The sequence below is a fragment of the Lathyrus oleraceus genome, chromosome 5 (assembly GCF_024323335.1).
Source record: "Lathyrus oleraceus cultivar Zhongwan6 chromosome 5, CAAS_Psat_ZW6_1.0, whole genome shotgun sequence".
In the NCBI taxonomy this organism is placed as follows: Eukaryota; Viridiplantae; Streptophyta; class Magnoliopsida; order Fabales; family Fabaceae; genus Lathyrus; species Lathyrus oleraceus.
The window spans coordinates 149,827,159-149,840,667 of NC_066583.1; the positions used below are offsets into that span (position 1 = coordinate 149,827,159).

The 13,509-nt window shown below is 34.4% G+C and overlaps 2 protein-coding genes across 6 annotated transcripts; one reads left to right on the forward strand and one right to left on the reverse strand.

The window, feature by feature from the left end:
* The first annotated feature begins 3,936 nt into the window (after nt 1-3,936).
* LOC127079119 (NAD-dependent protein deacylase SRT2) lies at nt 3,937-9,664 on the forward strand. 2 transcript variants are annotated; one of them, XR_007787903.1, is made up of 10 exons: nt 3,937-4,169; nt 4,267-4,523; nt 4,640-4,705; nt 5,786-5,831; nt 6,395-6,555; nt 6,664-6,793; nt 8,018-8,182; nt 8,702-8,829; nt 9,008-9,102; nt 9,189-9,338. XR_007787903.1 is itself a non-coding variant. In XM_051019540.1 (10 exons), exons 1-10 carry the CDS (start codon nt 4,131-4,133, stop codon nt 9,240-9,242), a joined length of 1,146 nt encoding a protein of 381 aa, XP_050875497.1. In that variant the 5' UTR covers nt 3,937-4,130; the 3' UTR covers nt 9,243-9,664. The 2 variants fall into 2 exon arrangements, 1 of the variants encoding a protein (XP_050875497.1); XM_051019540.1 differs by having other exon boundaries at nt 9,003-9,102; nt 9,189-9,664.
* A 1,041-nt stretch (nt 9,665-10,705) lies between these two features.
* LOC127079120 (RNA polymerase II transcriptional coactivator KIWI) lies at nt 10,706-12,975 on the reverse strand. Of its 4 annotated transcripts, none has more exons than XM_051019545.1 (5): nt 12,840-12,975; nt 12,568-12,710; nt 12,380-12,485; nt 11,149-11,171; nt 10,706-11,048 (listed from the first exon to the last, which is right to left on the reverse strand). In XM_051019545.1, the coding sequence occupies exons 2-5, from the start codon at nt 12,706-12,708 to the stop codon at nt 10,989-10,991; spliced, it is 330 nt and encodes a 109-aa protein (XP_050875502.1). In that variant the 5' UTR covers nt 12,709-12,710; nt 12,840-12,975; the 3' UTR covers nt 10,706-10,988. The 4 variants fall into 4 exon arrangements, with proteins under 4 accessions (XP_050875502.1, XP_050875501.1, XP_050875499.1 ...); XM_051019544.1 differs by having other exon boundaries at nt 12,568-12,736; nt 12,840-12,943; XM_051019542.1 differs by having other exon boundaries at nt 12,568-12,736; nt 12,832-12,940.
* Between the last annotated feature and the right edge of the window lie 534 nt (nt 12,976-13,509).

Below are 13,509 nucleotides of genomic sequence, written 5' to 3' on the forward strand. Positions count from 1 at the left end.
GATTCTGGGGGGTTGGGAAACACGGGTGTTAGTGAGATTTGAGTGAATTTGCACAAGAACGAAGATGAGCGATTGAAACGGTAGCTTGAAAACAAAGCTTTCAGTCTTTGATGGAAAGAATTGGAATCGATGGATAATTCAGATGTGTGTGTTGTTTGGCGTTCAAGATATTCTTGATCTCGTCAATGATGGTTACACAACAGTTGTAATGGATGCAACTGAAGCACAAAGAAACAGGTATAGAGAAACGAGGAAGAAGGATTATAATGCTTTGTTCTATATCCATCAATGTGTGGATATGAATATGTTTGAGAAGATCGTTCATTCAACAACGGCTAAGGTCACGTGGGACACACTGATATGGTGTTATGGTGGAGATGCATCAGCGAGGAAGGTGGAGCTTCAGTCTCTACATAAGCAATATGAGAATCTCAACATGAAGAACAATGAGAAGGTACCTGATTACATATCCATGGCGATTCTGATCACAAATGAGCTGAAATCTTGTGGAGAGACTCTCTTTGAACAAGTAATCATTGAAAAAGTATTAAGATCACTTACTCCTCAATTTAATTACATTGTTGTAGCAATTAAAAAGTCTAAGAATCTTAGCACCATGAGAATTGAAAAGTTGTAGAGTAGTCTAGAGGCACAAGAGTTGCGTCTAACTGAGAGAAACTCTGAAAGAGAGGTAGAGCATGCTCTGAAAGCATCTTATGGTAAGAAGAATCAGAAGCAATATTGGTCAGGGGCCAAGAAGATACATGGTGGTGGTTATTAGAAGCCAAAAGTCTATAACTCTGATGAGAAGAAACACCATAAGGGAAATGAGAAGTTTGACAAGAAATAGATTCAGTGCTACTGTTGTAAGAAGTTTGGCCACTTTACTGCTGACTATTGGTCAAACAAGGAAAGGAAATCAAAAGAAGCAAACATAGCCAGAGGAGAGTCTGATGAACTTGTGCTATTGATGACTTCTGAATTTGATGGTGGATATTTGGTAGACTGGTGGTATATAAACATTGGCTGCTCAAATCACCTAACTAGAAACAAAAATGGATGGTTAATTTTGACTCTAGAAAGAGGAAGAAAATCAGATGTGTTAATTGTAATGCCTCATACTGCTTTTAGGATTACCGACTAACCCCACAAACCAACACGGATCTTTTTAACATGTTTTATCCTTTCTCACACGTTTTTCGGGAAACTTCCCAGAAGGTTACCCATCCAAATACTACTCCAAGTCAAACCTCCTTAACTATGGATTTCTTATTTGTCAGGCTACCTAAAAGAAGATGCATCTTATTGATATATGTAGTATCAATCAATCTTTATAAGTCTTCCTTTAACCATGCAGTATCATACCCGCACAACCTCAGGATCCTCTCATTGTGATGTGAATTTGGGCGACCACTCCTCGCCATCTTTGTCCTTAAGTGTTACTTCCATGCTCCGCTCTCTTCGGCCTCGGGTGTTACACTTATGATAAGTATTTGAATGCTGAAGGAATGGGAAATGTCAAGGTCAGAATGAAGAATGGAAAAAGAGTTTTGATCAAGGATGTTTGATATGTTACTGCCATGAAAAGCAATCTAATGAGTGTAGGTCATCTAATTGAGAAAGATTTCTAAGTTACTATAAAGGACAATCTCTTGAAGTTGTATGATTCTGATCAGAAGTTGATTATGCAATTTGAATAGGGAAGCAACAGAGCATTCAAGGTGAATGTGGAAACAATTGAAACTAAATGCCTTAGTGCAGAAGGTGTTGTAGGTGATAGTGAGTTGTGGTACAATAGATTGGGACATATAAACTTAAGAAGCTTAGGGAATCTGAGTTCTAAGAAGCTGGTGCATGTAATTCCTAAGATTGTGAAGCCTAATAAGTCATGTGATATATGCATGAAAGGCAAGCAACCTATATTTCCATTTGCATCAGAAGTGGCTCCAAGAGCAAAACATGCTTTAAGAGTATTGCATTCTGATGTATGTGGACCATTTTAAGTACCTTCACTTGTAGGAAACAAGTATTTTGTGTCATTTGTGGATGAGTTCACAAGAATGACATGGGTAACACTCATCAAGTTTAAGCATAAGGTGTTTGTTGAGTTTCAGAAGTTCAAGGTGAAGGCTGAAAAACAAAGTGGTCATAAGGTGAAAATTCTTAAAACTGATGGTGAAGGTGAGTACAACTCTACAGAGTTCAAAAAATACTGAGGAAAAAGTAATTGAGCATGAGGTCATTGCTTCATACACTCCTCAGCACAATGGTCTTGCTGAAAGAAGAAACAGAACTTTGCTTGATATGACAGGGAGCATGCTAAAGGAGAAGAAGCTCATTCACACCTTGTGGCAAGAAGTTGTTGTCACTGCAACATATATGCTCAACAGGTGCCCAACCAAGAAGCTAAAGGAAATTGTTTCTTTTGAGAAGTGGGCTGGAGATAAGCAAAGTGTGAGTCATCTAAAGGTATTTGGTTCTATTTGTTATAAACATGTCCCAAATGCTAGGAGAAGGAAGTTGAATGATAGAAGCAGAGCCATGTTGCTTGTAAGATTCCACAATACATGTGCTTATAATATTTATTTTCCTGTCACCAACAAATCTAAATTCAATAGAGATGTCATTGTGAAGGAGACATAAGTGTGGAATTAAAATAAGTCTCGATCCAACTATGGTACAGTATTAGCACCTGAGTTAACTTCTGAAGAAGAATAAGACTTTGAAGGAGAATATGCCTCTAAAGGAGAATCAGACTTTGAAGGAGAATTTTCCTCTGAAGATGAGTCAGAGTCTGAAAGTGACTCTAATGTTGAAGGAGAGACTAAAGGTGAGTCTGACTCTGAAGGTGAATCTGATTTTGATTTTGATTCTGATGATGATCCAGACTCTGGTGGTAATCATCCCTTTGAAGGTGGTCCAGACTCTGAAGGTAGTCCAACATCTGATATTGTTCCAGCATCTGAAGAAAAATCTGAACAAGTTCAGAGATTACAAAGAATCAGACAAATACTAAGAAGATTTGTAGAGTTTGACATGTTGCAAGATACTGACTGAGATAGACTCTGAATAGGAAGTCATTCAGTGTGCCATGTTGGTAGACTCTGAATCAGTTAGTACTGAAGAATCTCTTAAGAAGAAAGTATTGTTGAAACCCATGTAAGAAGAACTTAAGGTTATAGAAAGAAACAAGACTTGGGAGTTAACTGAGCTTCCAAAGATCAAGAAAGTCATCAGTGTGAGATGTGTTTACAAGTTGAAACTAAAATCATATGTATCAATTGGTAAACACAAAGCAAGGTTAGTAGCTAGAGAATTTCTACATAAATCTGGATTAAATTACTTTGAGGTGTTTTCACTTGTAGCTAGACAAGAAACAATATTGCATGGAAGGAGCAAGCACATTGACATAAAGTTTCATTTTTTGAGAAATCAAGTTCATAGTGAAGTGCTTGAAGTTGTTCACTGTAGCACTTACAAACAACTTGCAAATGTGTTGACCAAAACAATCAATACCAAATAATTTATCTATATGAGGAATGAAATTGATGTTGTTGATTTTAATTAACTAAATATAAATTAAGGGATGATGTTAGTTGTAATTCATATTCATTTCATTTTGTATTTAGAATATGAATTTCAATTTTATTTTTAGACTCTGAAAACAGATTCTAAAATAATCAATTTCTATTTTGAAAATTAGTTGCAGTTTCCTTTTCTCTCTTCCATTATGTTCTTTATCTTCAATGTGCTCTTTTGTAGTTCGGATAACTAACTAAACATATTCATTTAATATTTTAACTTTAACTCGATTTGATTCGAATCGGTTCACGTATTTTAAATATCCTAGTGGTGATACCTACTAGATTGAATATGACTAACCAAAAGAGACCTTTCTCATTGAAAATTGATGAAAAACATAAAAATATGTTAAATTAAAATATTTGGTGGGCATTGTTTGGTGCCTTTATTTTTCTCCGTGAAAAAGAAGTAATAATAGGCGGAAGAGAAGTATGTAACGTGGAAGCGTGGACGAGTCTCTGCAACAATAATGGACCGATTATAAAGAAAACAAAACCAAAGCGACGACGATTTTACCAATGACCGACGCAATCCTTTGAATTGAAATTATGTTATTACTTCCAATGTCACCTTCTTCCTCGCTCACCGTAACTTCTCTTCCCCTCTCCCTCTCTCTCTTTCTCTGCTACTACTATATTACTTTTTCATCCATTTATACCATGTTGCAAATTCTACACATTGCAGAGCCTTGTATTCGCCAGGAAACTGCTACGAACTCAAAATTGGAACTTACCAACAACAGAAGGGAGATTCATATCATTCAAGGCTTGTGTGAGGTTCGTTCAAACATCGTGTCGAATCTCTGCACCCGGAACCTTCCCAATTGTAAACGATGAAAAACACCACTCTAATAATGTCATAAGGGATAGGAAGGTGGTTCCTGATGCAGATCCTCCTAGTGCCAAAGATGTTGAGCTTTTGTATCAATTTTTTGAAAAAAGGTTCATTTTCAATTCCAGTTACAAATATATTTTTGAAGTATAACTAACAGTGTTTTTGTAGTTTACATTTTCAGAATGAAACAGATACCTAACTGAATTTCAGTTTTTATGTATAGTACCAAGCTCATGGTATTGACTGGTGCTGGAATCAGTACAGAGTGTGGTATCCCTGACTATAGAAGGTTCTGTCTCTTACTTTCTTTCTGGTTTCGATATTAGGTTAACCGGAATATTTATCTTGCGATGCTTGTAGACCACATGTAGTTATGCTCATAATTGCTACTTGCAATACTTTTCTATCATGTTGAATCATTTTACCACTATATATTTAGAGGACCTTGTAGATGTTTCACATTAACATATTTGTAGTAGCACCCTATAAATTTTGTTTATATATCATTCGAAAATCGATGGCAACAAAAGAGGATTGACTGGTGCACCAGATTTCTTTCTGGTTCTTGTTGTCACTTATATTGTGCTTAGACTTATGGTCAATTAATACTATATTTCATCACTTTGATTTAATCTATCATTCTATGCCTGGGATTGAGAGCTTATTTTCCATTCACTACAAATTGTGATATGCACGGTGTGCACAGAATTTGCTCAACTGTTTCACACTTTGCTTTATAGGACATCTGATATTTTCAATGTTATTTTGTATTTTCTGTCAATATTAAGACTTCGGACAGAAGAGATATTTAGGTTTATTTGGATTTCAATTTCTAGGTTTAATAGTAATAGGCTGCATCGGTAGTGTGACAAAGGGGCAAAAAGATGACATACTGGCTATCGATGTAATTATTTGAAACCATGTGCACACATAATGCAGCTATTGGTGGGAGGTCTACCATACAATCGATGACTGCTTACTAGTGCTAACTCAGTGTTGAAGTTGCGTTGGAGTCTTACATTGCTTAGATTTTCGGACTGTTGGACTTATAAATAAGTGAGGGCGGCCTCACTCTTTGAGCTAACTTTTGGGATGGGATCCAAATCTATTTAACATAGCTTTTTGTTATAGTTGGGCTAAATATAGTTTAGGAGTTACTATCCCGAAAGCTTAAGCTATAACGGAAGAATGCGTGACTTTATTGTTTTGTTTACATCTCTAAGATATGCTTCATCCTTATGGAGTTTCACATCTCGAGAATATGGAATGAATTACTAAAACTTATTACCCTTGATGCTTGAATGTTAACTTTTTATTCTGTTTTTGTTTTTCTTCCATTTCACTAATAGCAATTTATTATTTATTTCAGCCCTAATGGCGCTTATAGTTCTGGTTTCAGACCAATAACGCACCAGGTGAGCTAAAGGCAAGTCAACCAGACTTGCTTCTTTTACTGTTTTTTGATGGTGCCCAAATACAATAGGAAACCATCCCCAACAAAAAAAGTGATAGTTAAGAATAGGAAAACATAGACTTGTGTATATAGATATTCTGCTACAATTGGTTTTTTTAATAGCTCGGAATTTCTTTAACACCTTAAATATCATCGCCAAATGAAAAAAAGCCGGAATATTTGGTTTTCTAAAAGAGAATAAAAGTTGCTGTTTGAGTTAACTGAACAGGATATTTGTATCTTGGTGTAAGGAAAGTAAGCAAGAAACATAGGGAAACAATATTCTCACCATCTATGAATGTGATATAGAATTTGGCATTACCATGTTTATAGTGAAATTGAAGATTTATGGCAATAACGTGAAGTAGGGGGGTGGAGGGGACAAACTCAACTACAGACTCATGCCAAACATAGTCAAGAAAACTAAGGAATTCAAGGATTGGCTACATAATCTCAAACTTGTGTTTTCAATTTCAACTTAGTATCTGAGTTTGTGTTCGCCTTTCTTTTGACATTATTTAAAAGGAGTTTCTTCGTTCAAGCCGAGCCAGGAGGAGATATTGGGCTAGGAGCTATGCTGGGTGGAGAAAATTTACTGCGTCACAGCCATCTGCTGCGCATCGAGCTTTGGCAACATTCGAGAAAGCTGGCCGAATTGATTTTATGATTACCCAAAATGTTGATAGGTATCTAGTTATTATCATTATCAACTAAACCTACTTAGAATGCTTCAGATTTTACATGTTAGTACAAGCCTATCCTTGAATATTCTTATAGTTATATCTTATTTTCAGGCTGCATCATAGAGCTGGTAGCAACCCATTAGAATTACATGGGACTGTATACACTGTAATTTGTTTAGATTGTGGATATTCCCTTTGCCGAAGCTTATTTCAGGACCAATTGAAGGTCCTCAATCCAAAGGTTAGTAATTCGGGTTATTTTTATTGGGAGTTTGTGAGTTTGACAAACACAATCATGATATTGAAAAGATCTAATATGTTATCATGTTGAAAGATTTAAAACATAGATGAGAGATAATGATTCTTGGTGGGTGATAGTTGTCGTAGTACATGTGTAAAAACTATTTATTGATGGTTTACTTGGGTTGGTTTTACTCATAAAAGGTTTTAAATCTGCTGAAACAGAAGTCTTAGAATGTGAAAATGAAAACTGTTGGGTGTAGTCCATCTGGTGCATAACTTGGGGAGAACTGGTTGTGAATTGAAATTTGATTGCTGGACAACTATAAATTTTAAATAAAAGAGATAAGTGAATAGGGAAAGACAAGTATATCCAATGAAGAATCCGTATGGTTAGGGTAATAATACTGGATATTAAATCTGTCGTACTTAAAAGACACCTCTACCCTTTATTTGTAGATCCAACATAAAAACTACTTTCTTAACTCAAAAAATCTTTTTTTTTTGTCGAGTAGCCTATTGGCTGAATTTCATCCTTAAAGGTGAATAAGTGGGATGTTGCGAGTTCAAACCCGCGATCCTGCAGTCCGATGTCCTTGCACAGCTACAACTGAGTTGGCTTAGCGGTACACTCAGAAAACCTTTTTAATTACCTTTTATTTTCTTGTATTTTTTAACTCCAAAGTTCGAGTGAGTGTACCATCTTTATCTTGCAAGCATTTATATAATTTGTAGGGCTTATATTGAAACAATCTCTAGAGTTTTCTCAAGAAATATGTAAATAAATAAGAAGAGAGGAATGTCTTTTTTGTTTCTCTGTTAAAATCAAATTCTACAGCAGGAAATATGAATGCAGAATTGATCCTATGTAGGAAACAAATCTGTTTTTTTTTCTACAGAAGGAAACAAATATGTTAAGTAAACAACAACAACAACCACCACCACCACAGCTGCATGAATAAAATTCCGCCATGACGTTCTATCCAAAACTATGTTTCTATCCAATTTTGTTAATCTTGAAATTTTTCTTTATAGTTTCTCTTATAGTTTTGTGTTGCCTGTTAAGTAAACAACATAATCAAATAAAAAACAAGCAGGAATAGTATCCTAGGATTTGGTCAGATATTATATGTTTTTGTTTCTCAGACTATAGAAATGCATAATTTTCTTCCATGTTTGCCTTTACTGCTGAGTCTAATTTTTGGACCATTGGGTTCTAAAACAGTGGGCAGAAGCAATTGATAGTTTGGACCATGGAAACCCTGGGTCAGACAAAAGCTTTGGAATGAAACAAAGACCGGATGGTGATATTGAGATTGACGAAAAGTTTTGGGAGGAGGATTTTATCATACCAACCTGCCAGAAGTGCAATGGTGTTCTCAAACCTGATGTAGGTCATCTTGCCTCTTTCAGTTGAATTATTTGCCGGCTATTTGTGTTTAGAGGGTACTTTAGCCCTGCTTATTTTGTACCAAATTATTGTTCTTCAATATTATCGCCTTGAATTTAGTGGGGACAAAATAAGCATAAGCTCTATTTATAATTTATAATTCTGAAAGAGTGAAGAATATATGAGCACCTGATTATTTCTCTTGTACAAAGTCAAAGGTTAAAAAGAAGGAAAGAAAAACTATCTTTAATAATTTGGCTTGAAGTGTAGTGCAGCTGCGTAGACCAATTTATTCAGCTGCATTCCGGATATTCTGACAACTGGTTGAGAATATATTCGGTTACAGGCTTATCCTAGGCAACTTTTTTCCTGTTCTGAACAAATTAAGTTATTCTATGAGTGTATACATAAATGTATCTGACCAAACTGTACCTTATAATATTTGCATCTTGTGGGTTCTTGCTTAGGTAAATTAAATGTGAATTGCTTACAACGTTTTCATTGTCAATAATTGTGAAGGTTGTCTTTTTCGGTGATAATGTTCCAAAGGATAGAGCTGATATGGCAATGGAAGCATCTAGAAGTTGTGATGCTTTTCTTGTCCTAGGTTCGTCTGTGATGACCATGTCTGCTTTTCGACTTGTCAGGTATTTTCAAGATTATGTAGGCCTTTTCATTAGTGTTCGGAATGAACGAGACTGTTTTGGAATCTTGAAAGAATGTATTCTTGAGCTTCAAGCCATGAAACATTTTTACTTAGTCTGTGATGAAATGACTGACGGCATATCTAGCATCACTCATTTCTAAATTTTATTCACAGGGCAGCTCATGAGGCAGGAGCAGCAACTGCAATTGTCAATGTAGGTCTGACCCGTGCTGATGGTTTTGTGCCCTTGAAAATCAATGCACGGCTGGGTGAGGTATGGCTTGAAGAGGATCTTGACTGTAAATTCTGAATATGGTATGTTTTTTACCCCAAATTTGAACAAGCCGTTTCATTGTGCAGATACTGCCAAGGGTACTTGACATGGGATCCATCAGCGTACCTGTTGTGCAATGATAATGGATCACAAGATGTACATAATTAAGCTGTATTGTCCACTCTCCCTTCTTAATCCTCATGTTGTTCATGTAGTGCTTATTGAGTGTGTGCCAAATTGCAACCATAATCACCTTCAAATGAGAATGTATTGGTGAAGGAATGTTAACTTCAATATTCATGAAGTGGTGCTTTCAGAGTCTGTAAAACGATGCAAGTTTTCAGAAATAATAGCTGCTGGAGATTGTGCTTGTTGGTGCCGTTTTCATTCATTAAATAACTTCTACTCATTTGATTAACAGATATTGCATTATCATTATTGACCCAAAAAGTTGCTCTAGATTAAGTAAATTGTATTTTATCTTATTATTTGTCTCTTCTGTGATTGTAACTGAATGAAGAATTTGGTTTACATGAAAATAAAGTAATTGATATTCATCTTCTGTTTGCTGGGATGGAATATTTTTTCCTATACCAATCGTGGGATCAGCTTAAATTTCCCTTTGTGCACGACTTCAGATATATAGATGCAATTTTTTAAAAGATTCAATCATATTCACAGTTTTCTTTGTAAACATGAGAAATTGTGTATAAGTCACTACTGTTAATTTAACATTTTTATAGATTAAAGTTTACTCTATTCGGTAAGATTGTTTTATATTGAATCCTATGCAACTATTAGAAGGGAAACATAACAATCATTAGGACTAGCCAGTACCGTGCAATCATAAGTTATGATTTCATTGAACAAAAAAAAATTACTCAATGAGAATTTACACAACTTGTTTCTTACTCTAACTCAACGCAAAGGCAGTAGTATCTCTTAAACAAAAATCACGAACTAACCCTTACCACGTTTGTTATTAAGAGAAGGAAAAGTTGATCAAATGCTGACCAAATGCTTACCATTTTGTAATAGTAAAATAATCCTACCTCTGTTCCTATGTAAGAATCATTTTTTTTTTTTTAAATTATTTCTTTTTAAGTATCACTTGTAAAATTAAGATAATATTAATTACACTTAGATAATTATTACTAAAAAAGAGAAAATAAAATAAATGTAATAAATAATTAAAAATATTATATATATAAAAAAAGAACTACTGTTTGAAAAATAACAATAATAATTAACTATCTTAATATATATAAAAAATAAATTAAAAAATGACACAGAAAGTATATTAATAAAAAAGGAATATCAAATCACAGGTAGCATGGGGAGTCTTAGAGGCTGGGTTTAGACACTTTTGAAAGGCTTCTATAAATTATGGAATTAGAATATATGATTATAATATCCTAAATTAAACATTATCATTCTATTATGCAAAATCATTCTTTTAACAAATGTTTTAAAATATCTCTATTTTTTCCCCCAAATATTAGTTCTCATCTGTCTCCTCTAAACTCTCAAACAAAACATTAAGGGGGAGGAATAGGGGAATATCTTAACTCAGAGCAGAAAAAAGTCTTTCAAGATAGAGGCATCAGTGAATAAGAGAACTACACCTACACACCAACCGTTAACACTTTACATATGCATTGATAACCAACTACAATGATTTCAAGGAGGCTACTAATTAAAGTTTAGACCTTGATGCACATTCAAGATTCGCAGAAAACAAAATCCAGAGGTTTCCATGCATACCTAATACTAGGATAATACTACATCATATCACCACTTCTAATACTTCTAATGATTCAAAAAAAAGAACTAAAGAAACCCATAGGTAATATTTGGGCAGGTAATTCCACTTAATGCACAACTTCCTAAGACTTCTCAACCACAGCCTTGTCAATGTCTTCAATATGCTCACGAAGCACATTCCACTGCACAAAAGGGAGACAGACAATTAATCAATGAAAATGGGCTGAGAACAGAATAGAAAGCAACATGAAAATATACAAGTTCAATAAAGTTAAGATGTACCTGATCCATGGACAGAGAGATACCTGGAAAAAAAAGTAATACAGATGTCATTGTAACTTCTTGACATCAATTTAACAGCCACCACCAAGCATTATCCAACTTGGTGGACTGAGTACAAAGATCACTCAAAGCCAATGAACTTTATCAAGAACTAAATTTTCAGCAAATAAATTGAAGACAGCAAAATCTATTCAGATACTCTACTTGATCCAAACTGGAAACCTTTCATGCAATCTGAAACAATTCTAAGGTCATACATAACAAACAAACAGATACTGCCAGTTTATTTTGTTTGCCAAGGTCCTTGTATATAAAGTTAAATTGGGTCAAAAGACAGGAAGACAAACAAACAAACATGTAAGCCAAAATTCAACAATAACCAGTATGAAAGGAAAAAGGCAAGAACACATAAATTTCCAACACAAATGTGTTCACAAAGCCATCATACTGCCTGGCCACGAGGAGGCTTAAGAGTAGTAACATGATCCAAAAAATGATGTAACAAACAAAATTTCCATAAAATTGAATTGAATCAGTGAAAAAATTGAAATTGATAAACATCAGGTTTAGTGTCAATTCACTTTAATCAATTCAACAACTACAGCATTTCCAACTTGGTAAAACTACTACCAAACCTTCCCACCTAAAATGCAAAAGGTTGTTTGCATATAAATGCTTACATAAAACATAGCACACTCACAATCAGCACAAGTCCTATTTATTTCTCACATAATGATAGACCATTTACAAAAATGATTTAAGTCATTGTGAAATGAAATTGTCCACCTCTTTGAATCAAAAGCAAAGAATATTGCTGATACTAGCTTTCCATTTTATCTATTCAACACAGGCTGACAGAACTACATGAGCATACATTTGGTTCACTCATAACTCAAATAAAGTCAGCACAAACAGTACAAATGAATAGCAGCTAGAAACATCATGTATCACTACTACAACATGTTGGAGAGCAAAGTCAAGAAAAAAATAGTTACTAATCACAATCTAAATGCAAGTAGAAAGTGCAGTTACCATCAATTCGAACATCATATCTTATTGAATATTTCAACAATCTCTTACAAAAATAAACTACTCAACCACAATGTGTAGATAACATTTACTTACAAAACCCAATAAGCAAACAACCCATTACAATATTTTGTAAACAACAATGCATCCACATAAATGAACCAGCAACTCGAAAATGAGAGGATGATAGGAATAAAAATACCTTTTTTGCCAGGCAATTGCTTCCCATCTTTGATGTAAAATTCACGAATGTCCACCCAAATCTTACCCTGCCAGATCCTCACGGAAACCTTCCTGTTCTTCCCAATCTGCGTCAAACAAAATCAATAAAAATAAATAAAAGGTTAAAAAAAACCCTAGAAATGGAGTTGGGGTTTTTGAGGAGCAAACCTCACAGACGGTGATGTCATCGGAGTTATTATCGTCGGAATCTTTCTTGAGTGCCTTTTTGGGAGGCGCGTGGCCTTCAGAGTCGCCGTCGGAAGCTTGGTCGTGCTCCTCGCGCTTCTTCCCCTTGCCGGTTGCAGACATTTCTGGAAAGTTGAAAGAGTTGGTTTCACTGTGTGAAGAGTGATGTTATGAATTTGAAGAAACTGAATGAAATATATATAGAAGAAAATTGAAAGAGGGGGTGAAAGAACGAAAAATTAAAACCTAGAAACCTTTTTGGCGCCCAAATGGAACTGCAATAGAATACAAGAGTCACTTGAGTCAATGAAGAAACGCTATGTTCAGTATTTTTCACTTTTGGGGAGTAGTAAATTACTAATCAACTTTTATTTTTATTATATAAAAATTAATTTATATCAAAATTACCATTTATCCTAAATTAAATGTCACTTCATTCTCTCAATCTACTTTTAATATATTATGATTTTTTTAATTATGAATTTTTAATTTTTATAAATTTATTAGAATTAGTGGTTTAATTATTGTAGTTATCTTTTTAATACAAAATAACGTCTTTTTTTTCTCTTTTCAGGTTCCAAAATACAGGAACAGTAAATTTATTGATAACAAAATCAAGTAAAGTTTTCATTCTTTCCATAAATTTGATTATTTTTTACTCTTATCTTTCTTCTTCCATCATTTTTGTTTTGCATCCTCAATTTCTCTTTAGAAGAAGCATACTCTACTCTTTCCCTAAATTTCTATCATGGTTTTTGATTTTCAAATCAAAAGGATATACTTTTTTTTTAAATTGATGTGTTTCAGTATTAATTCTAACCATCTTTGCGTTTGAGTTTAAATCTGCATATGAAGGATTAGGGCCCAGTGTCAAAATTCTGAATTTGTTTGGTTCAATTATATAATTTTAATCTTTTTCATTCT